Source organism: Bufo bufo, chromosome 1 (assembly GCF_905171765.1).
Source record: "Bufo bufo chromosome 1, aBufBuf1.1, whole genome shotgun sequence".
In the NCBI taxonomy this organism is placed as follows: Eukaryota; Metazoa; Chordata; class Amphibia; order Anura; family Bufonidae; genus Bufo; species Bufo bufo.
Genome location: NC_053389.1, coordinates 561,696,078 through 561,721,592, shown reverse-complemented (window position 1 = coordinate 561,721,592; position 25,515 = coordinate 561,696,078). Strand labels below are relative to the sequence as shown.

Sequence of the window (25,515 nt, the reverse complement as noted above, 5' to 3'; positions counted from 1 at the left end):
AGTTTGGACACACCTTCTCATTCAAAGAGTTTTCTTTATTTTCTTGACTATGAAGGCATCAAAACTATGAATTAACACATGTGGAATTATATACATAACAAACAAGTGTGAAACAACTGAAAATATGTCATATTCTAGGTTCTTCAAAGTAGCCACCTTTTGCTTTGATTACTGCTTTGCACACTCTTGGCATTCTCTTGATGAGCTTCAAGAGGTAGTCACCTGAAATGGTCTTTCAACAGTCTTGAAGGAGTTCCCAGAGATGCTTAGCACTTGTTGGCCCTTTTGCCTTCACTCTGCGGTCCAGCTCACCCCAAACCATCTCGATTGGGTTCAGGTCCGGTGACTGTGGAGGCCAGGTCATCTGGCGCAGCACCCCATCACTCTCCTTCATGGTCAAATAGTCCTTACTTTCAAAGTTTTCCCAATTTTTCGGCTGGCTTACTGACCTTCATTTCTTAAAGTAATGATGGCCACTCGTTTTTCTTTACTTAGCTGCTTTTTTCTTGCCATAATACAAATTCTAACAGTCTATTTAGTAGGACTATCAGCTGTGTATCCACCTGACTTCTCCTCAATGCAACTGATGGTCCCAACCACATTTATAAGGCAAGAAATCCCACTTATTAAACCTGACAGGGCACACCTGTGAAGTGAAAACCATTTCAGGGGACTACCTCTTGAAGCTCATCAAGAGAATGCCAAGAGTGTGCAAAGCAGTAATCAAAGCAAAAGGTGGCTACTTTGAAGAACCTAGAATATGACATATTTTCAGTTGTTTCACACTTGTTTGTTATGTATATAATGCCACATGTGTTAATTCATAGTTTTGATGCCTTCAGTGTGAATTCACACATTTCATAGTCATAAAAATAAAGAAAACTCTTTGAATGAGAAGGTGTGTCCAAACTTTTGGTCTGTACTGTATATATATATATTTTTTACCGGATCCCCTTGTATTGCAAAGCATAGACAACTACAAGACTTAATGCCTTTTCTTTTGGAAAATCTTTTATTCCCGTCAAAATGTGTACTGTAGACATAGCCCATAAACATGGTGTAAATAGAATTTTGCTCCCTATGACAGATTTAAAGGCAGCTATTTTCTGCTTTCATTGAGAAAAAAAAATAGATAATAAAGAAGCAAATTAAAATAATTTTTATCAGCTTGAGGACTCATGCACCCAAACTTATGTTCTTTCAGTGTCCTTACCGTTTTTTTTTTGTAGACCGTATACAAAACCGTTCATTTCAATGGGTCTTGAAAAAAAACGGAAGGTACTCCTTGTGCATTCTGTTTCTGTATGTTCGTATTATTGTCCGCATTATGGACAAGGATAGTACTGTTCTATTAGGCCTCTTTTACACGGGCGTCGCGTGTGAGGGCCAGATGAAATGCGGGTGCGTCGCGGGAAAATGCACAATTTTTCCACGTGAGTGCAAAGCGTTTAATGCGTTTTGCACGCTCGTGAGAAAAATCGGCATGTGTGGTGCCAAAACCCGAACCCGGACTTCTTAACAGAAGTTCGGGTTTCGGTTAGGTGTTGTGTAGATTTTATTATTTTCCCTTATAACATGGTTATAAGGGAAAATAATAGCATTCTTAATACAGAGTGCTAAGTAAATTAGGGATGGAGGGGTTAAAAAAATAAAAAAATAATTAAACTCACCTTATCCACTTGTTCGCGCAGCTCGGCTTCTCTTCTTTCTTCTTCTTTGATGACCTGGGAGAAAAGGACCTTTGATGACGTCACTGCGCTCATCACATGATCCATCACCATGGTGATCATCTCCTAGCCACCATGTGTGAAAATCGCACAGCATCCGCACTTGCTTGCGGATGCTTGCGATTTTCACACAGCCCCATTCACTTCTATGGGGCCTGCGTTGCGTGAAAAAACACACAATATAGAACATCCTTCGATTTTCACACAATGCACAAGTGATGCGTGAAAATCACCGCTCATGTGCACAGCCCCATAGAAATGAATGGGTCCCGATTCAGTGCGGGTGCAATGCGTTCATCTCACGCATTGCACCCGCGCAGAAAACTCGCCCGTGTGAAAGAGGCCTTAGGGACCAGCTGTTCCGTTCCACAAAATACGGAATGCATACGGACGTCATCTGTATTTTTTGCGGATCCGATTTTTGCGGACCACAAAATACATACGGTCCTGTGCATGAGGCCTGACAGATGAGGACCACAAGGACTAATATATCTATGGTGGATAGGCTGATTCAGTGCTTTCGGTTTAGTCTCAGAATAACAATGAAATATTCAATGCACACAATATAAAATATTTGCACTACTAGCACAATATGTGTTAACTAGTTCCAATGTTTTCATTTGCTTTTTAGAACGGCATTAAAGCATTTGTATCCCTCACACCAGCACAATGTTCCTTCAGTGCAGTAGATTCATATTGGTTTAAATTTTCCTTTTAAATATTCATGAACACTTTTCACCATGAAAAAGAATGCAATAAACCATTCACAACCCATTAAAATTTAATTTTAATGATATATTTTCAGTTGAAATTAGCACTTTTTCACTGTGGGTAGCAATATTTACATGGCTTGATTTGTGAGCGTGAAGGCATGCTTGGGGCTATTGCTTGTCACCTTGCAAATGTAAAATGACAAGAATTATAGAGGCATAGCTATTAATGCTAGAGAATGCTGTGTTTAGATGGTGACTGCAGGACACAAAAATGAAGTATTGTCTAACAAAATGGGTTAAAATGTGTAGAAGTGAAAAATGAGATTGTCAGAGGTTCATTTTATAATTTTTTATTAGTTTCATATACTGTACTAATTTGTCTTTTTAGAATATGTTTATTTTTTACCTTTCTTTTTATCCTTCTTTATACTGTGACTTTGGCCTTCACATTTGGTTTGTATGGTCTATTTCTAAACCCACAAATCTTGCAATATTGCACTATAATTAAGACATTTCACATAAATTAAGGGTCCACACACATATGAATTTGGCTGTGACATTTTTTGTCTGTACAAAACACCAGAATAAGCCCTCATGCACACGGATGTTGCCCGGCCGTGGCTGTATTGCGGGCACCGACCGTGTGCTCCCCGCATCACGGATGTGATCCGTAGCTGTGGTGCGGAACGGAGGCACGGAACCCCATGGAAGCACTACGGAGTGCTTCTGTGGTGTTTCTGTCCGTGCCTCCGCACCTCAAAAAAATAGAACGTGTTCTATTTTTTACGGTGCGGAGAGATCACGGACCCATTCAAGTTGAATGGGTTTCAATCCATCCAGGACATTGCCCGTGCATTGGGGATCGCAAATTGCCGTGTGCATGAGGCCTAACTGAAGTTTTTTGGAGAGCTTTGCCACCTGTTTTTTCCTAGTATTTTTGCACAGTGTCTCTTGCATTTTTTTCATGCTGTTTTTTTCCCCTATAGAAAAGGTGTTGTCAAAACACTAGGAAAAACTCCAAAAGCTACAGCATGTTACAGCATTATAAAGAAGTGAGAAAGAGAAAAAAGAGAAAAAGCAACAGAATGGACAAATATGCCAATAGCAAAAAAAAGCTCCTGATTTTCCTATTTCCCATAAACCTTCAGTAAACATTTTTAGCTACTAAAAACACAGATTCAAAAAAGTGACAAAAAATGCTAAACTGCAGAAAAGTTCCATAAAAAGAAACTAAATGTGAATAGACCCTAAAGTTTTTCGGAGGGAGATTTTTTTTAAAGGCCAGAGAGGGTTAAAATAAAATATAAACACGACTCATCTCACAGATCTACCTTTCTGGCAATCACAATTCTGCTTTGGTCCCCATTACTGCTGGCTCCATTTTTTTTTTTACCCACTGGAATTTCGTCTTTCTTTTTCTTAGCAATCACACTCAAAATGTTTGTCTACTACAATGAGCTGAGGGTCTGAGGAACGACGAGTTGTGCATTTGGATACGTTAGTTGGAGCACCAGCATTGTAGTTGGCTGCAAAATGCTTGACGATTCACTCCTCAATGATTCCTTCCATCTGCCTTTCAACCCTTTCGCCGATGAGTTGTTTGCATCCCCAGGATCCCCTCTTGCTGGATGTTTTTCCTAAATCGCACCCTTTTTTGGATGCCCTGTTAGCAAATTAGCTGTGCCTCTAATATTACCAAATTTAAGGTAGCTCTCCTGTATTCAATGTATGGCGATGACAGAACATGCCTCCATGGAAGGGATCAAGAACATGTTGTAGCTTCTCCTGCCACCTGTTCTTACTATGGAATGATGATTTTTTTTAAAACTCTTCCCAGTAAAGCCCAAAATGTTATATTTTGGACTAATTGCTGGAACCCTTTGACATTTGGATTACTGAGACACTGTGCATGAACATACCTCTATTGTTAGCACATGATTAAGATTGATTAATACACTTCTAGCAATAACTGAAGAACGGAGAAACATACAGTTATATTAAAAGATGCTCCAGAATTCTTTTTTTCATGGGTAATTCAGGTAGAGATTGGAACTTCTCTTGAAATAAGTGCTTCAACATGTAAAAGTATTGTGTCACCACCATTCCCAGCAGTCAGCTATAGTGTGAAATGTATTTTTGCCTAATGGAAGGACACAATGAAGCTGCTGATCCATTGGCTTTAAAAGAAAATGCAATTCCCCAAGCCGCTTCCTCGCTTATAGAGAACTTCTCCAACCTTTTCTGCTGGAATAGAGTTTCAAATTAAAAACTAGGCAACAAAAAAGAGAAGGAATCAGATTATAGATAGCCTATTTCTTAAATGTATTCTCTACGCCAGCCAGGTGCATTTCTATTGAATCATTCAGCATCATATACTTTTATCGTTGGATTGGATTGTGGTCTTTGGTTATTTGCTTTGACATTGGTGATAAGTGTATTTTACTCTTCCATTATTTTCCATTGAATATATACAATCAAATGTTTAATTGTACTGAATGTAATAAAGTCATTTCAGCGACCAAGTAATACAGTTTTTCCTCACACTGAGAAATCTATATGTAGTTCATGCACCATATAATTATTTCCGTACATGAATTGATTTACCTGATAGCAGTTTCATTAGATAAGGGAAGAAATAAATTGAATGAAAGTAACTGAGGTTTTAATGTGCGGTTTGTGGGCAAATCCATATACAGCTTCTGCTTCGCTTCCCATATATACAATCTGTAAATGTATCTGTAAGTTTATTAGATAATGCACTGTAATGTGTTTCTCTGTATGCTTTATATGAGCTACAAAATATATTCATGAACTTGATAGAGAATAAGTTTGGCCATACAGTCAAGGTTACCAACCAGAATTATTTAAAAAAAATTCTGGACAATTTATCCTAAAATTATGGACAGACCAAAAAAATTACAGACAAATTGGAAAAACATAATGAATAATACAAATTATAAGTAATACAAGTTTATACCTGAATATACTGATATGAATGAACCCATTACAGCATTTACTGTGAGCTGTAAAATGATTAGTTACCACCAAAATAATCTAGTTAAGTACCAGCAGTCTCAAAAAATCATGTCATGGGCACAACAATTTTTTTTAGACACAGGAAAAAGTTGCCAATTTTTACGGACTGTCCAGAGCATTCTGGACAGTTGGCAACAGCATACACTGCACAGACTTAAAATAGTTGTCACTGCTATCACTCCCAGACTCATCAAGTGGTGGCTTATAGAGATGGCCTTGCGATTTGCCCGGCGGTCGTTTCGCGGCAAACTTTGCGTGTTCGCAATTCGCCGAACATGCGAACATATGGAGATTTTCGCGCCCGCCATATTCTTTTACATTGTGAAGAACTTTGACCCATGACACATCCATCAGGTGGTACAGGACAGCCAATTGAGACATTTCAGCACATGGACATACCCCCTACCTTATAAATAAACCTGATCTGGCAGCCATTTTACATTCAGTGTTTTGCCAGTGTAGGGAGAGGTTGCTGTGTGGAGCAGGGACAGGCTGTTAGGGACACCAAACGCTAGCTAATAGGGCCACAAAAGTCCTTTTAAAGGGCTTCTGTCACCCCCCAAAAGTCATTTTTCATTTTTGGGTTAATTAAAATCCTTATAGTGTGATTATTCAATATATAGTGCTCTTACCTTTTTCTGTGAATTAGTTTCTTTAAAAACCACACTTTTATAATATGTTAATTACTTCGCTCCCAAATCCCGTGCCTGCGCCTTACGTGTCTTCATTCGGCACAGGCGCTCTGAGAGAAGGACGCTCGCTTCCTCAGCACTCCCTCAGTAAATCCAAAAGAGAAGACGTCATCGGCGCAGGCGCACTGAGGAAGTGCTGAGGAAGCAAGCGTCCTTCTCTCAGAGCGCCTGCGCCGAATGAAGACACGTAAGGTGCAGGCGCGGGATTTGAATTGCAGACAGGGCCAGCCGGAGGAGGAGAGCACTCGCTGGCCCTGTCAATCAACAGGAGGAGGTGTTATTTTTTTTTAAAGGAGGATGCGGCGGCTACCAGCAAGTAACCGCCCTACTTGCTGGTAGCGAGGTAATTAACATATTATAAAAGTGCGGTTTTTAAAGAAACTAAGCAACAGAAAAAATTAAGAGCACTATATATTGAATAATCATACTATACGGATTTTAATTAGGCCAAAAATGAAAAATGACTTTTGGGGGGTGACGGAAGCCCTTTAAGGACTGGTAAAGGTGTACTATCGATATGTGTGATACACAGAGGGGTGTGATATACTTATAATATATTTTTATAAAGAGTCAAAAACACATAAATCTATATAGTGATCAACTGGAAGTCAGGGGCCTAAGGGCCTAGGGGCTAGGGGCTTACTAGGGCCATTTTTATATAGGGTAAGGTTCCGGACAGGTCGCTCTTATCAGGGCGGGTGGTCTGTGGTTAGGCTATCAGGGCCAGAATAGCACCCCCCTGTAGGGCAATATCAGGGACAGTTCTTTGCCCACCCTGTCCTTCAATACCACATCATCATCTAGCCCAGGGATAGATGTTTTTTTGCTTTCCCTCCTGGATTCATGGATGTGCACTGGAACCCCCCGGATTGTGGTAGGACATATGGTTTCTGATTTGGTGCCGCCGAGCACCTGATTTAATGCCGCCGAGCACTTGTTATTGCCTACCACATCTATGCTATTTGCTTAACTTTAATAATTTAATTTATTTTCACTTTGAGGGATATCTATTCCATTCACATGTCCGCAAAATAGGTCTGCATTCGTTCCGCAATTTTGCGGAACGGGTGCAGACCCATTCATTTTCAATGGGGCCGGAATGTACTGTCCACATCCGCATTTGCGGATCCGCATTTCCGCATCCGTGCTTCCGTTTCCGCCAAAAAAATAGAACATGTCCTATTCTTGTCCGCAATTGCAGACAAGAATAGGCATTTTCTATTATAGTGCCGGTGATGTGAAGTCCGCAAATTGCGGAATGCACATTGCCGGTGTCCGTGTTTTGCGGATGCGCAAAACACTTACGGACATGTGAATGGACCCTCATAGTAACATTATTAAAGGTTACGTTTTATTTTTATGTATATTCTAATGGATTGCCTTCCTTGTACAATGTTATAATATACTTTCTATGTTAAAAAGTATATTATAATGCATTTGTATTGTGCGGCAGTTGTGTACGGTTCTGCTGCGATACTGCAGGTATATAGAGGGACAAGCGTTATTGGAACAAATAATTTCTACTGGTGTGATATACCAGTCACCCCCCAAAAAAAATGATTGAAGCGGGGTGTTATATACCAATATACTTTCTTTATAGTGCATTTGGGTACTGTATAGTGCATTTGCGCATGCGCGTACGCAAAAATTATATTGCCGATATTTTGCATTGAAAAAAATTATGAATGGAGATCGCAAATTCGAATAATACATCTGGTATGTCACTGTCCATGTTGTGGGACTATTTGTGCACTTCTAGTAATTATTTCTTGGCTGCAAATATGAGCTGAAGGTTTTTCAGCTTCGTCTGCCATTAAAATGAATGGGACCCGCTGCGAACTTGCGGTTCGCGAATATTTGATCGTGTTCGCAAACTGTCCCAGCAGATGTTCGTCCATCACTAGTGGCTTATATCCCTGAGGACAAAGGGATCAGGACAAGTAAAATCCTACATGGGCAATAGACACAATGGTCAGGAGGGGACACCATAGACTTCTGTAGGACAAATTTCTAGGAATCCTCTGTCATCTGTGCAGGGGTCAGGAGAGAACTGATAAACTGTGATATTACATATTTTGAATGATGTATCTTGTGTTACCTATACAGATGTGTTATCTGTCATTGTAATGCTGCTTGTAATGATAATGAGAATATTGCTGAAAAGTGATCTATACATACCTGTAAGTGGCACCTTTTAGTGAACAATGCAGATTTTAGTATTTTATAGATTTTAGTAAAAAATTATTAGAAATGTGGTGGAATTGGGGAAAAAATGCACTTCCGACAGTTTTATGGGTTGTTTTTACAGTGTTCACCGGTCAGTATGATAATGGTGATACCACATTTGCATAGTTTCTCTTGTGTTTTAATACTGAAAAAAAAAAAACTTTGGAAATTTTTTTTTTTTCTTATTGTTACAATATTCTGACCGCATAACTTTTTTATAGTTATGTCTACAAAGCGGATGGAGTGTTTATGATTTTTTAATCACTTTTCGTTCAATTTTTTGGGGTGGTGAAGTGATAAAACAAAAAGGTTAATCAGATTTTTTTTTTCTTCACACCATTCATTGTTAGACAATTTACACTAGCACATCCAAAGTCACAGGTACACATCCATAAAGGTAACATACCAAAAGCAGACAAAATATGGCAGCACACTGTTATACATACAAACAATAGAACTAGGGATTAGAGATTATTCTGGATTACAGTGGTACTATACATAATATACATGAAAAATGGAAGCTAATCTAAATTTTTTTACGGTGGATGGGAAGGGGGTTAAACAATATGTCATTTTCTGATTATAAATTGAAATAGAGCCCAGAGCACCAAAGTGAGGGCTCAGGCACACGACTGTGTGGCTTTTTCAGTGTTTTACGGTCCGTTTTTTACGCATCCGTTGTTCCGTTTTTTGTTTCAGTTGTGTTTCCATTTCCTTTCCGCTTTTCCGTTCCGTTTTTCCGTATGCGACATACAGTATACAGTAATTACATAGAAAAAATTGGGCTGGGCATAACATTTTCAATAGATGGTTCAGCAAAAACGGAACGGATACGAAAGACATATAGATGCTTTTTCGTATGTGTTTTTTTTTTTTTGCGGACCCATTGACTTGAATGGAGCCAAGCACCTTGATTTACGGACAAGAATAGGACATGTTCTATCTTTTCACGGTATGGAAATACGGAAATACTGAAACGGAATGCACACGGAGACACTTTTTTTTTGCTGAAGCATTGAAATGAATGGTTCAGTATATGTACCGCATACTGAACTAAAAAAACGGCCAGTATACTGAACGCAAAATACTGTCGTGTGCATGAGCCTTTATATCTACAAATCCACTAGTGTTTGTTAGCCATGAAATTCATTAGCTCACTCACTTATATGGAATCCAACGGAAAGTAGGATGTCGTTTTTAAGATTACATTGGACACTTTGCCTCCCGGGCCCCTGTATAACGGCACAGATTGCACATGTGATATGTCTGCCCCTGGGTGTGAGTCTTTGTAGAGTTCAATTGAGATGTCCTTTGGCTCATAATATATAATGGAACTTCAATTTATATTATTCAACAGCAACCCCCTGCCCTGCACAGCTTAGGTATCATGCACACAACTGTAAGGCCATGATTTATCATACCTTAAGCCCCCTTTCACACGAGCGTGACGGATTAGGTCCGGATGCGTTCAGGGTGCGTTCAGGGAAACTCGCACCATTTCGCAAGCAAGTTCAGTCAGTTTTGTCTGCGATTGCATTTAGTTGTTCAGTTTTTTCCGCGCGGGTGCAATGCGTGATACACGCGAGTGATAAAAAACTGAAGGTTTACTAACAAAATCTTTTAGGCCCCTTTCACACGGGCGAGTATTCCGCACGAATGCGATGCGTGAGGTGAACGCATTGCACCCGCACTGAATACCGACCCATTCATTTCTATGGGGCTGTTCACATGAGCAGTGATTTTCAAGCATCACTTGTGCGTTGTGTGAAAATCGCAGCATGCTCTATATTGTGCGTTTTTCACGCAACACGGGCCCCATAGAAGTGAATGGGGCTGCGTGAAAATCGCAAGCATCCGCGAGCAAGTGCGGATGCAGTGCAATTTTCACGCATGGTTGCTAGGAGACGATCGGGATGGAGACCCGATCATAATTATTTTCCCTTATAACATCTGCTTCTGTCCCCTTTACTGACTAGGACCTGTGGTGAGCATTAATTATAGTTCAAGGACCTGTGATGACGTCACTCCGGTCATCACATGGTACGTCACATGATCTTTTACCATGGTGAATCACCATAGCTAACCACACTGGCGTCGCGTGTGAGGGCCGGACAAGATGCAGGTGCGTTGTGGGAAAATGCAAAATTTTTCTGCGCGAGTGCAAAGCGGTTTAACGTGTTTTGCACGCGTGTGAGAAAAATCGGCATGTTTGGTACCCAGACCCGAACCGGGACTTCTTCACAGAAGTTCGGGTTCGGGTAAGGTTTTGTGTATATTTTATTAATTTCCCTTATAACATGGTTATAAGGGAAAATAATAGCATTCTGAATACAGAATGCTAAGTAAATTTGGGATCGAGGGGTTAAAAAAATAAATAAAAAATTAAACTCACCTCATCCACTTGTTCGCGCAGCCCTGCTTGTCTTCTTTCTTCTTCTTTGAGGACCTGGGAGGAAAATAACCTTTGGTGACGTCAATGCACTCATCACATGGTCCGTCACATGGTCCATCACATGGTCCATCACCATGGTGATTGACCATGTGATGAGCGCAGTAACGTCACCAAGGGTCATTTTCCTCACAGTTCCTCAAAGAAGAAGAAAGAAGACAAGCCGGGGTGTACGAACCAGTGGATGAGGTGAGTTTAATTATTATTTTTTTTTTAACACCTCCATCCCTATTGTACTATGCATTCTGTATTAAGAATGCTATTATTTTCCATTATAACCATGTTATAAGGGAAAATAATAAAGATCGGGTCCCCATCCCGATCGTCTTCTAGCAACCATGCGTAAAAATCGCACTGCATCCGCACTTGCTCGCGGATGCTTGCGATTTTCACGCAGCCCCATTCACTTCTATGGGGCCCGTGTTGCGTGAAAAACGCACAATATAGAGCTTTCTGTGATTTTCACACAACGCACAAGTAATGCGTGAAAATCACCGCTCATGTGCACAGCCCCATTGGAGTGAATGGGTCTGGATTCAGTACGGGTGCAATGCGTTCACCTCATGCATTGCACCCACGCGGAATTCTCGCCCGTGTGAAAGGGGCCTTAGGTTTAAGGGCTCATGCACACTAATGTATTTTCTTTCCGCTTCTGTTCTGTTTTTTTTGCGGACTGTATGTGGAACCATTCACTTCAATGGGTCTGCAAAAACAACGGAAGGTACTCCGTGTGCATTCCGTTTCCGAAATTCCGTTCCGCAAAAAAGTAGTGCAAATCCTATTATTGTCTGCAAATCACGGTCCGAGGCCCCATTCAAGTGAATGGGTACGCAAAAATTACGGAACGCACACGGAACATATCTGAATTTCATCCGTATTTCACCTGTATTTTGTGAATCCATATTGTAGAAATGCTATGCCCAGCCCATATTGCTCATGTGTTTGGTGATTAATATGTTACTGTTTCCATTTCCTATCCGTAAAAAATGGATAGCATATGGAAACCATACAGATATGTTGTGGAATAACGGAATGGAAGAGTACTTAAATCAGAAAAAAAAAAAAAACTCAGATACGGAACAACGGATCTGTGAAAAATGGACTGCAAAACAACAACGGTCGTGTGCATGAGCCCTAAGGATAAGCCAAATTTATCAAGTAACATGAGACCTTTGATAAAAGTACTCCAACGCAGACTCAAGCAAAACTGACTTAAAATTTCCCCCTCATGATAAATCTCCTCGTAAGTGTTTTGCAGTCTGAAAACCACAGATCTGCAAAACTCAGATCCCAGCCGTGTGCATGCTGCCATTTTTTGACAGCCAAAAAATGTAGACAAATGCAGATACAAATACAGTTGTGTGTATGAGGCCTTAACACAATGTAGCAGCTCTGCTGGGAATATTCCTTTAAAGGGAACCTGTAATCAACTTTATGCTGACCGTACTGAGGGTAGTATGAAGTAGTGACAGAAATGCTGATTTCAGCGGTGTGTCACTCATGAGCTAAAAGTAAGTGGTTGCCAAGAACCAGCATCACAATCATTGTAGCCAGGCCTTCAGAAGAGTCATGGACACCTGAGAAGAGTCCTGGTTATTCATGAATTCCTGCTCTCCCTGCCCAACTGCTGATGACTGACAGGCTTCTACCTAGTTTTCTCCCTTTGTCTCTAGGAGAAAATTGCCAATCGTCAGCAGATGGGTGAGAGAGCAGGAGATTATGGATAACCATGACTCTTCTCAGGTAGATTTGACTCTTTTCAAGGCCTGGGCTGCAATGATTATGATGCTAGTTCTCAGCAACCACTTACTTTTAGCTCATGAGTGACACCGCTGAAATCAGAATTTCTGTCACTATTTTATACTGCCCTCAGTACGGTCAGCATAAAGTTGATGACAGGTTCCCTTCAAATAGACCCAAATTTAAAAATGAAATTGTCCGCTCTTACCCAACAGATTCTGTTATATGTGATCGTAATAAACATGGTATACCGTCTCTCTTTTTTTTGTACTGTCATATAAGCAAGCTTGTTAAAATGGAGTGTTATTATATACAGTACAAACTATACAGTATGGTTAAAATGTAACATTTTTTATCTGTTTTTGACAGGCTAATGATGTTGTTTACTACAACGCAAAGGAGGATCAGATGGAAGTAAGTAATTATTTCCACCTATTTGCCTCTATTTTGTCATCCTCAGCTTTCACTGATGTCTAAAAGAAATAATCCTTTAGCTGCTAGTTTTGATTTTGCTTGTGACATTAAGGTTTATTCACACTTGCATGTTTAATTTGGCTTTCGTGTGTATTTTTTTAAAAATTGTGTCAAGTTGGCAAAATCCACTGAAGTTGTTTATTAATGACTGACTTATAATTGAGATCAGTGGCCTTTTACTTGACAAGTTATATGAAAAATCTCAGCCACGCTTTTGAAGTTGTTCACTGTTAACTTCCCACTGGCATTCAAGCAAATTTTGTTTTAGAGGCTGTTTTAACGGAAATGAAATAAAAAAAAAATGTATTTCCTATTGTAATTTTTGTATTCATTGACTGAAGTTGCACTTCCACCAAGCTTTATAAGATTTACCCAAAGTGAATGGTTGGCTTGCCTGACTGAAAGATGCTTGAGAGAAACATCTTTGTGATGTCACATCACATTACCCACAGAGAAATATTTATGATGTCATTAACACCTTATGTCACAGAAGCATGGTTGTGATGTCACAATTCATCATTACCCGACAGAAACTCATTAACTGACAGAAACAGATGTTGCAACACAATTAGAGATGATTGAAGTTTACAAAAGTTTGATTCGGCTGCTTTGCAAATTTCACAAAGAAATTTGCTTTGTGAGAAATTGTTGATTGCGGCATCTGAGATGAAAAATGAGGGCTTTCAGGGGTTAATCATTTTTTTTAAAAAAATATTCACTTTATTGAGCGTGAAGAGGCCACCATGGTCATCTTGCTTGAAGATCCGGCATGGAATCTTGCGCGGTGCATGATGACCTCATCTCACTGGCCTGCCTGGTAACGAAATTCTGCGCGGGATCTTCAATCAAGATTGCCGCGGCAGTGTCTACGCACTTAAATGGATGGGATAAGTATGTACTGTTGCATCGGGTATCAAATTATCGATACCCAATTGATACTTTTGTACCCAGATCGATTCAATACCAGGATTTTCCTTTTATCGATACTAGGCTGCGCTAATGCAGAGAACACGCTCCATGTTCTCCTTAGCAGCACAGTAGAGAAGGAGTCTCTCCCTCCCTCCCCGCTGCTGCTGCCACCAATGTCAAGAGAGAGGGGAGAAGGAGGGGAGGAACTGTGGCCACTGCGCCACCAATGAAGATAACTAACTAATTCAAATACAGGGGGCGGGTGCTGGCGGCTGAATCACAGGTCCCTGTTATAGAGGTTGGGTGCCGGGTATGTGATTATGCCACCGGCACCCGCCCCCCTGTATTTGTATTAAAAGGTTAGTTATCTTCATTGGTGGCGCAGTGCGCCCATTTTTCTCCCAACCCCAGTACTAGAAACATTGGTGGTGCAGTCGCCCCCCAACCCCTGTCACGGCCTTTGGTTTGCGCTGTGACACTGTTGCCACACTTGCAGTTGCCCGCGGCAACTTGTTGCTGTGAGAGCATGCGGTGGCAGTGTCTCGGCCTTCTGGGTGATTGCCGTGACATGGTTGCCATGCATGCTGTTGCCGGTGGTAATGTTTTTGGTATGCTTGTGTGTGCACTTTCCCTTTAAGTTGTAGCCTCCCTCTGTCTGGTGCTGTAAGGGTTAACTCCCTGACTGGGTGTGGTCACTTCCTTATATCTTTTGTGGTTTCCTGGCTGGAGTCAGTGGTACTTCAGCTGTGGTTGGTGTCTCCTTCCCTTCCTGTCCCTATTTGTATGGAGTGGGTTATGTTCAGGGTGTTTGTATTTCTAGTTTGGTGTTTCATGTCTGGTGGTGTTTGGTGTCCAGCATGTTTACTAGACATTCCCCTGTCTCATATTATTGCAGCTATGGTTGTCCTGGGTTCCTGTGTGGTTTGTGGTGTGTGCTGTGTCCTTTAATGTTGGTGTGGACAGCAGCACTAGTGCACGGGTTCCAGTCAGTGTGTCTGTGGCAGGTAAGTGTGTTATTGGTTTTGCTTACCTGACATCCTTATAGCTGTATGTGTTCCCCTCTCCTTGCAGCCTGGCCTAAGATAGAGACTCCTGTTCCTCCATGACTGGGAGGAACAGGTCGTCTCTTCCCTACTCCTTGATGAGGGATTACCAGGGAGACTTAGGGTCTCTAGGTATCCTGATTATGAGTCGTCCTACCATCGGGGTCTTCTCATACGGTGAGGAGTCAGGGAGAGGATTAGGGATGTTGTAGGAGGTGACCTGCTCCCTTATTACTCCTTTTGGCCAGGCTTATTCCCTTTTACCCTTTGACACCACACGGTGGGGGGTTTCCCCCACTCCCCACCGTTACAACCCCCCAGTATTAAAGTCATTGGTGGCAGTGGCCACAGGGTCCCCTGCCCTCCTCTTCATTGGTGGTGCCGTGGTAGCTTCCTATCTGAGCCCCAGAAGTGTAATTGCGGGACTCCGCAAGTGTAATTGCGGGACTCCGCAAGGGATTCAGTAGCCAGGATGCTACTGAATCCCTGGCTGCCATGGTAAGCTCCCTGCTGCTGTGTGCACAAAGGCCAGCAGGGAGAGTGTGAAGTCATATTCACTCTAATAGAGCTCTATTAGGGTGAATAGGACAAGGGATTAAAAGATCCTAGGTTCTAACCCGTAAAGGGGCTAATAAAATTAAAAGTAAAAGAAAAGTTTAAAAAACAAACACCAAAATATTAAGTTTAAATCACCCCCTTTCCCAATTTTGCATATAAAATATATAAAAAATAAATAAACATTTTACATATTGCCACGTCCAAAAAGTCAAAACTATTAAAATATTAAAAAATATCTCCTATGCGGTGAACGCCATAACAGGAAAAAAATAAAAAATTGCCATTTTTTGTCACCTTGTCTCCCCAAAAAATAGGATAGGACTGTTCTATTATGGGTCAGATGTTCCATAAAATGTGGAATGCATGCATATTTTTTGGTGTTTTTATTTTTTTGGTATCAAATGGTATCGAGTATCACAATACTTTTTTATGGTATCGAAATAGAATAAAAATTTTGGTATCGTGACAATCTTATGATTATGATTTTTTTATGATTTTTTTTTATTTTTTACCACCATTTCAGTGAAAACTGATTCTATACTACTAAGCATGAGAAAATTCGGGGAGGCGAATCAAATTTTCGCTGAAATTCTGATCGAAGTTCACTTTGGATACTTTAACACTAAACTCAATATCTAACAGAAACATAGTTTGATGTCAGAGCAGCTTAGTGAATCCCACTTCTCAGTGTCCATGTCACAGCATCATACCTGACCAAAAGACACTTGTGTAGCTTGTCTGAAAAAAAACTACTCATTGGCTTCAGTGGTGCACAAGATCCTGTTCATCTAGAAGTTTACAGGTTGGGGTCTAGAAAATTGCTGAAGGGATCCAGGGAGATGGAATGGTGGCAGGAAGGTAAGTATGATTTTTTTCAAGAGGCTAGGATTGAAAGGTAAAAAAAAAAAAACATCCCAAAAAACTAGACAACCCCTCTAACTGAATTCCAGATTCACAGTTTAGGGGATGTGTCTGATGACTGACTGCTGGGATCCCCACCAGTCATGGAGTTCCTCCAAATGACTGGAGCTGCGGTTATGTATGTGTATTGCTTCTCCATTCCTCTCTGTGCGACTGCCGAGATACCTGAAGACAGGCCCATGAAGAATAGAGCAGCAGTGTGCATACACAATCACCACTCCATTCATGTGGGAAGAAGGGAGCTCTCTAGTTAACAGAAATATTTAAGATATTTAATTTAATTTTTAAATTACGTAGCACATAAGCGGTCATTTTCTAATCAGAAATATGCCTATATTATGCATATTTATGGTGCAGATTTCAACCCAAAGATGCTTTGCGCCGCAATCTGAGACTTTTACCCACTAACGCCAGGTCTAAAAAAGTGGGCGTGGCGTGGGAGGGGAAGGGGATCGACCGGCATTTACCATTTTCAACGCCTGGTCTAGGAAGCTGGCTTACATTTAGAAGCGGTGATGGATCCACTGAAGTGATGTAGAGGATGGCGCTTCTACATAACTCTGGCGGATCCACCATCAGCTATAGAGAATATTAAAAACCGGCGTCTAAAACACCAGTCTTAATAAATGACCCCCATAGTTTTATGTAGTATTCTCCAAAAGACTAAACAAAGCAACCAACTGTAATCCCTTCAGACTGAATTTGTTTTATATATGGATTTCACTGTTTTCAGAATCATTGTTATTCTGTTGTCATGCTTTACATTGTGCTTAGGTAAATCCCTGATGTTGAGTTGTTTGCCATAAATCTGTCTTAGATGAAAAACAATTTTATAATACACTATTAATGATAATAAGCTGCTGTTTCATAAACGATGAACCAAAATCTCTGTGACCTAATTTATCATATAAACTTCAAAAGACTTTCAGAATGTACTAATGAGCATCTGGAGGCTATAGGTGTTATAATAATCCATACATGTTTTATTTACATACTTTTAATATAAAATGTAATACCTAGAGCTAAAAATAAAGGTAAATACATATATGTATTCATCTCTAGCCATCCAGTAAATGTTAATCACATGCTATAGAGGCGAGATCCACAGTATTTTTGTCCAGATCGCTTGAATGGGAGCATTAAAGATACTTAACATAGGGTTAAAGGGAACCTGTCACCAGCAACGTCTCTAGCAAACTATTTGCATAGAGACATAGGAGGTCATTTATTAAGACTGGTGTTTTAGGTGCCAGTCTTAATAAGCCCTTTAGCTGGCGGTAGAACCGCCTGTCACGGAACCATGAACCAGACGTACAACAAGAGATACGTGAAAATAAGAAGGCTTTATTGAAAATAAAGCTGTAAAGCAAAAGTCCAAACGGATGGTGAAACCGAGCAGAGTCTTTGCGAAGCCAGAGGTCAGGAACCAGAAGGGTAGTCAGACGAAGCCAGGATCAGGAACCAGCAGGGTAGTCAGACGAAGCCAGGATCAGGAACCAGCAGGGTAGTCAGACGAAGCCAGGATCAGGAACCAGCAGGGTAGTCAGACGAAGCCAGGATCAGGAACCAGAAGCAGCAGCAGTCTTAGAAGCATGTGAACACAAGAGGACCAAGCAAGGAACTGAAGCCACAGACCTCCTATATATATGAGCTAGGCATCCAGCTCCTCCCAGGGGAAGGAGGAGCCGCAGGGTGGAAGGCTACAAGAAACCCAGGACCCAAGATGGCCGCCAGCACATGTCAAACGAAGGAGAGCAGCAAGCAGGTAAGACCATGACAGTACCTCCCCCTCAAGGGCCCCTCCTCCGCGGAGCACAAAACGGTTTCTGAGGGAAGCGTGCGTGGAAGGCTCGGAGCAAGGCAGGAGCATGGACATCTGCGGAGGGAACCCAGGAACGCTCCTCTGGACCATAACCACGCCAATGGACCAAAAACTGCAACCGACCGCGGACCAGGCGTGAGTCCAGGATATTGCTCACCTCATATTCCTCACGATTGCCCACTTGGACCGGACGAGGCCGAGGAACCGAGGAAGTGAAACGATTACACACCAGTGGCTTCAACAGGGAGACATGAAACACGTTGGAGATCCGCATGCCAGGAGGAAGCGCAAGGGCATAGGCTACCGGGTTTACCCTGCGAAGCACTCGGAAGGGACCAACAAAGCGAGGCGCCAGCTTGGGAGTGGGCACTCGAAGGTTGAGGTTGCGGGTGGACAACCATACACGGTCTCCGACCTGGTAGGAAGGAGCAGGCGCTCGTCTGCGATCAGCCTGGAATCTCTGGCGCTGCGCAGAGACCTCAAGGGACTTCTGGATCTGTACCCAAGAAGCACGTAGGACGGAAAGGTGATCCTCCACAGCCGGAATATCCTGGGGAGAGAATACCTCCGGTAACACGGCAGGTTGGAACCCATAATTGGCCATGAAGGGAGACGTCCCAGAGGAAGAGTTCACCGCCGTGTTCCTGGCAAACTCAGCCCAAGGCAGGAGGTCAACCCAATTGTCTTGGTGATCGGAGACATAGCAACGAAGGAATTGCTCCAAGGCCTGATTGGATCGTTCTGCGGCCCCATTGGACTGAGGGTGGTAGGCCGAGGAGAAGGAGAGATGAATCCCCAACTGGGAGCAAAAGGCGCGCCAGAACCTGGACACAAACTGACTCCCCCGATCCGACACAATCTCCTTAGGCAAACCGTGCAACCGGAAGACCTCCCTGGCAAAAATCGTGGCCAACTCTTGTGCAGAGGGTAACTTCTTGAGAGGAACACAGTGGCACATTTTGGAAAACCGATCCACAATCATGAGAATGACCGTATGGCCTCGGGATGCAGGGAGGTCCACAATGAAATCCATCCCCAGGTGTGACCATGGGCGCTCCCCGGTGGCTATGGGTTGCAGAAGGCCCAACGGAAGGTGCCGAGGGGACTTACTCTGGGCACAAACGGAGCATGCCGCTACATATGCGGCGATGTCGGAACGTAGGGAAGGCCACCAGAACAGACGTGAAACAGCCCAGGACAGCTGATTCTTTCCAGGATGCCCCGCGGTCTTGGAGTTATGGTAGGTTCGCAACAACCGAGTGCGCAACTCCTCAGGCACAAAACATCTGCCGTTGGGTCTCCCAGAGGGAGCACCAGATTGAGCCGCCAAAATCTGCTCACCCAGGGGAGAGGTCAGGCTGGTGCGAATGGCGGCCAGGATCTGATTCGGAGGTATGACCGAAGTCGGAATCGACTCCTCCCTGGACAGCTCGGAGTACTGCCGTGATAAGGCATCCGCCCTGATGTTCTTGGAACCGGGTAGGTAGGAGACCACGTAATTAAAACGTGACAAGAACAGAGCCCATCTGGCCTGACGTGGTGTCAATCTCTTGGCCTCAGAAAGGTAGGTCAGATTCTTGTGGTCCGTCAGGATGAGAACCGGAACCACCGAACCCTCGAGCAAGTGCCTCCATTCTTTAAGGGCCTGCACGATGGCCAATAACTCCCTGTCACCAATCTGATAGTTGCACTCCGCGGAAGACAGTTTCCGGGAGTAAAACCCACAAGGAAGCAGAGGACCCTCTGGTGTTCTACGCTGAGACAGAAGGGCGCCTACTCCCGTCTCAGACGCGTCCACCTCGAGGACAAAGGGCAACCCAGGGTTGGGATGCGACAGAATCGGAGCCGACACAAAGGCGGACTTTAGGGCCTCAAAAGCTCGGATGGCCTCGAGCGGCCAGGCCTGGGAATTACTGCCCTTCCTGGTCAGATCCGTGAGAGGCTTGGCCAGCATGGAAAAGTCCCTGATGAACTTCCGATAATAATTGGCGAAGCCCAAAAAGCGCTGCAGGGAACGAAGACCACTGGGCTGGGGCCACTGTAAGACAGCCGAAACCTTCTCAGGATCCATGGAGAACCCCTCAGCGGAAATGATGTAACCTAAGAAGGTTACCTGGGATCGGTGAAATTCGCATTTCTCAAGCTTACCGAACAGCTTGTTCTCTCGTAACCGTTGCAACACTCGTCTGACATCCAGAATGTGGGCCTCCATGGATTCAGAATATACCAAGATGTCATCCAAATAGACTACCACACACTGCTGCAACAGGTCACGGAAAACATCGTTGATGAATTCCTGAAAGACTGCGGGCGCATTGCACAACCCAAAGGGCATAACCAAGGATTCGTAATGACCGGTCCTGGTGTTAAACGCGGTCTTCCACTCATCGCCCGCCTTGATCCTTACCGGGTTATATGCCGCCCTCAGGTCGAGTTTGGTAAAGACCGTGGCCCCTTTAAGGCGATCGAACAGCTCGGAAATCAAGGGTATCGGGTAAGCGTTCTTGATCGTGATGCGATTGAGACCCCTGTAATCGATGCAAGGCCTCAACTCACCGCCCTTCTTTTTCACAAAGAAAAATCCAGCCCCTGCCGGGGACGAAGATTTGCGAATGTGTCCGCGTGAAAGCGCCTCCCTCACGTACTCCTCCATGGCCTCATTCTCCGCTACCGACAGTGGATAGACTTTGCCACGAGGAGGAACGGCACCAGATTGTAACTCTATGGCACAATCGTATGGGCGGTGCGGAGGTAGGGCAACCGCGCGCACCTTATCGAATACATCCCGGTACTCCTCGTATTCAGGAGGCAACAGAGAGTCCGAGGAAGTACACAGCAACTTGACAGACCCATGGATGCAACTAGCCCCACACTGCGGTGACCACGAGAGGATCTCGACCGATCTCCAATCGAAAGTCGGATTATGCTTCTGGAGCCAGGGGTACCCCAAGACCACCGAGTAGTGTGGAGACGAAATAACCTGGAGGCAGACCGACTCTCTGTGAACGGCACCAATGGCTATCCCCACTGGAAGGGTCTCATGAGTCACGTGTGGCGGCAGAAGGGGTCTGCCGTCTATCGCCTCAAGAGCCAGTGGGGAACCTCGAGCCTGCAGAGGAATGGAATTGGCGGCAGCGAACACACTATCAATGAACAAACCACCAGCACCAGAGTCCACCAACGCCTGGGTCGTCACCGAGCCCCCGACCCAGGAGAGGACAACAGTGATCAGTGGTTTGTCAACACGGGAAACCGGGGACGAGGAGACTCCACCCAAGATCTGCCCCCGACAGGATCTCAGGGTACGAGCGTTTCCCGGACGGTTCGGACATGCCAACCGAAAATGCCCACCGAGACCACAGTACATGCATCGGCCCTCGCGTCTCCGGAGTGCCCTCTCCCCCTCGGACAGGCGAGCAAACCCCAGCTGCATGGGTTCACCCCCAGACAAGTCATCCCCAGGAGGCGTGGGAGGAGAGGGAGGCACGGGTGGGACAGCAAACGTAGGCACCAATCTGTTAGAAGACCTCCGCAGGTTCTCCTTAAAGGAAGGTCTCTCCCTGAGTCTGGTGTCAATCAAAATCAGGAAAGAAATAAGAGACTCGAGCTCAACTGGTAGGTCCTTAGCTGCAACCTCATCCTTCAAGGCATCCGAGAGACCATGAGAGAAAGCAGCGACCAGAGCCTCATTATTCCAGCCCACCTCTGCTGCCAGGGTACGAAACTCAATGGCGTATTCAGCTACGGATCGTGAACCCTGTCTGATGGACATAAGGAGCTTCGCAGCAGAGGCAGCACGAGCCGGCACATCGAATACCTTCCGAAGAGAAGCAACAAAACCGGAAAACTCGGCAACCACCGGATTGTTGTTCTCCCATAAAGGGCTGGCCCAGGCCAAGGCCTTGTCCGAGAGCAGCGAGATCAAGAAGCCCACCTTTGATCTCTCAGTAGGAAAGGCATGTGGCAGCAACTCGAAATAAATGCCCACCTGGTTAAGGAAACCTCGGCACTGAGTTGGCTCTCCCCCAAAGCGCTGTGGAAGAGGGGCAGAACCGGTCATACCCCGAAACACCGCAGGCGCAACAACAGGTGTCGGGGTAGACTCTGGCGCAACAACCGGAGCGGCAGTAGGAGCGAGCCCAGGAGCGACAACCGACCCATCGGCAACGGGAGCGAAATGAGCCGTGCGTTCAAGCAGGGTTTGCAACGTCACAGCGAACCGACCCAACAGGTGATCCTGCTGATCAAGTCTGGCAACCAGCGTGGGTAGCGAGGATGGCCCTGTACCGTCAGAATTCATGGCTTGGTCCTAATGTCACGGAACCATGAACCAGACGTACAACAAGAGATACGTGAAAATAAGAAGGCTTTATTGAAAATAAAGCTGTAAAGCAAAAGTCCAAACGGATGGTGAAACCGAGCAGAGTCTTTGCGAAGCCAGAGGTCAGGAACCAGAAGGGTAGTCAGACGAAGCCAGGATCAGGAACCAGCAGGGTAGTCAGACGAAGCCAGGATCAGGAACCAGCAGGGTAGTCAGACGAAGCCAGGATCAGGAACCAGCAGGGTAGTCAGACGAAGCCAGGATCAGGAACCAGAAGCAGCAGCAGTCTTAGAAGCATGTGAACACAAGAGGACCAAGCAAGGAACTGAAGCCACAGACCTCCTATATATATGAGCTAGGCATCCAGCTCCTCCCAGGGGAAGGAGGAGCCGCAGGGTGGAAGGCTACAAGAAACCCAGGACCCAAGATGGCCGCCAGCACATGTCAAACGAAGGAGAGCAGCAAGCAGGTAAGACCATGACACCGCCGAAGTTATGTAGAGGCGCTGGCCTCTACATAACTTTGGCACATCCAGTAGTGGTCTAAATGTATATCAGCTTCCTTGCTTGCTTAAATTTAGACCATTTTCTACACCCAAAACAGGCGTAGAAAATGATGAATGAGATGGGCCTGCCAGCCCGTTCCCTTCCCTGCCCACGTTTTTCAGGCTTGGTGTGAGTGGGGAAAAGTCGTAGATTGTGGCGCAAATAACCTTTACGCCACAATCTGCGGTAGAAATACGCCGAATATAGTAAATTTCCCCCATAATTGTGGTTCACCTGATTTAAACATTGTGCTTTTGTTGATCCATGGCTACATTCCAGAGTTATGATACTTTTTCTTAATATGCAAATTAGTCTTTTGGTGCAATGAGGGCATCATAATTGCTCTTGTTGCGCCCAATCTTCAAAAGTATTATAACTAAGGAACAGAAACTCAAATCAACTAAAGAAAAACAGTGGTTTAATCAAGTGAACAACAGATATGTGTCTACGCAAACAGTTTCCCTTTAAGACAATACTTTTGGTGATCCAGGTAGCCATAAAGGCTAATGGTGAATCTTACTTATAGTCTTAGATATCAAAATGGTAACTGTTGAGTATTCTTAATGATCTGAGATGACTTATGAGATTTTGGAAAGTTTATTATAGCATCTCTATGAAACAATATATAGAAGTATTAAGAGTTTATTTTATTCAATTAACAAAATGCAAAGTAAAACCCCCACCATACAATGTAAGAAGGATAATGGTAGCAACTAGGCCAGGATGCCGGGATCAGGTCACCTCCTATTGCATCCCTAATACTCTCCCTAACTCCTAACTGTATGAGAGGACTCTGATGGTGGGACGGCTCATACCCTGGATACCTAATATCCTGAGTCGCCCTGGAAATCCCTCCCTTAGGAGCAGGGGAGAGTCAACCTGTTCATCCACAAAACGGAGGAACAGGAGTCTCTAAAGGCCTAGAAGCAGGGAAAGGGAAACACATACAGCTTAAGGAGATGGCAGGTAAGCGAAACCAATAACACACCTACCTGCCACAGACACATTAATTGGAACCCGTGCACAAGTGCTGGTGTCCACACCAACATTAAAGGACACAGCACACGCAACAAACCACCCAGGAACCCAGGACACCATAGCTGCAATAACATGAGACAGGGGAATGTCTAGTAAACATGACACCAAACACCACCAGACATGTAACACCAAACTAGACATACAAACACCCTGAACATAACCAACTCCATACAAATAGGGACAGGAAGGGAAGGAGACACCGGGATGATATAGAACATCTATGACCACAAGGGTGGCTTTCACTGGACAGATGGTAAAGGCAGGAGCAGTGAACCACCAGCACACACCAAGCCTGGATGAACACTGAGCTACAGGCTTCCAGCAGAGACTAAATAGCCCAAGCTGCCACACCCACAAACACATAAACCCAGTGCTCACAAAACACTAGGAAGGGAGTTAACCCTTCCAACACCAGACAGAGGAAGGAAGCCACTTAAAGGGGAAGTGCACACACAAGAAAACTAAGCCACACGTTACCACCGGCAACAGCATGCGTGGCAACCATGTCACGGCAATCACCCAGAAGGCCGAGACACTGCCACTCACAGCAACATGCTGCCGCGGGCAACCGCAAGTGTGGCAACAGTGTCAGCGCAAACCAAAGGCAGTGACACCCATGTTCTCTTGAAATTCAGCTCACAGATCACATTGTCCTTAAGAATTTGCTGGTATTATTTTCAAAGTCATTGTTCTGTAAATTAATTGGCAAGCTGTCCTGTCCCGGATGCAACAAAACAGGCCCAAACCATGACATTACTTCTAGAATGCAGTGTTTTCCTTTCTCCAAACATTATTCTTTTCTTTTAAATGAAACAAGGTTTTGTTTTGGTCTCATCTGTCCACAAAACATTGTTCCAATAGCCTTCTGGCTTGTCCAAGTGATTTTTAGCAAACTGCACACTATTACATGCCTTGCTCGTGTAGTGATCTTTGATGGTTGGCCACTGCTGGGGAGGATAATAATGGTCTTGAATTTCCTTCATTTGTACACTATCTGACTGTGAATTAGTGGAGTCCAAATTCTTTAAGATGGGTTTGCAACCTTTTCCAGCCTGATGTGCATCAGCAACGCTTCCTCTGAATTTCAATCAATTCAATCAATTTGAAAATCTGATGTAGTTTTAGGTCAAATTCATTGAGAAACATAGAAAATTCTGCATGGTTCACAAACTCATGAACTGGCTACTGGCAACATTTTGTCGTTTTTGTAGTGTAGTAATGGGTATTGTTAACATCAATAGTTTCCTATGGTGGTCATTGGATTAATAAAAAACACCTCTTGTGGGGTGACTGGTGACTGT

General features: G+C 43.8%; 1 protein-coding gene across 1 annotated transcript in view; it reads left to right on the top strand.

The window, feature by feature from the left end:
* CACNA2D1 (calcium voltage-gated channel auxiliary subunit alpha2delta 1) overlaps positions 1–25,515 on the top strand; it is a 1,018,968-nt gene that overhangs the window by 506,424 nt on the left and 487,029 nt on the right. The window contains 1 exon segment of the mRNA XM_040413129.1: positions 12,953–12,997. Coding sequence (XP_040269063.1) covers positions 12,953–12,997 — 45 coding nt within the window.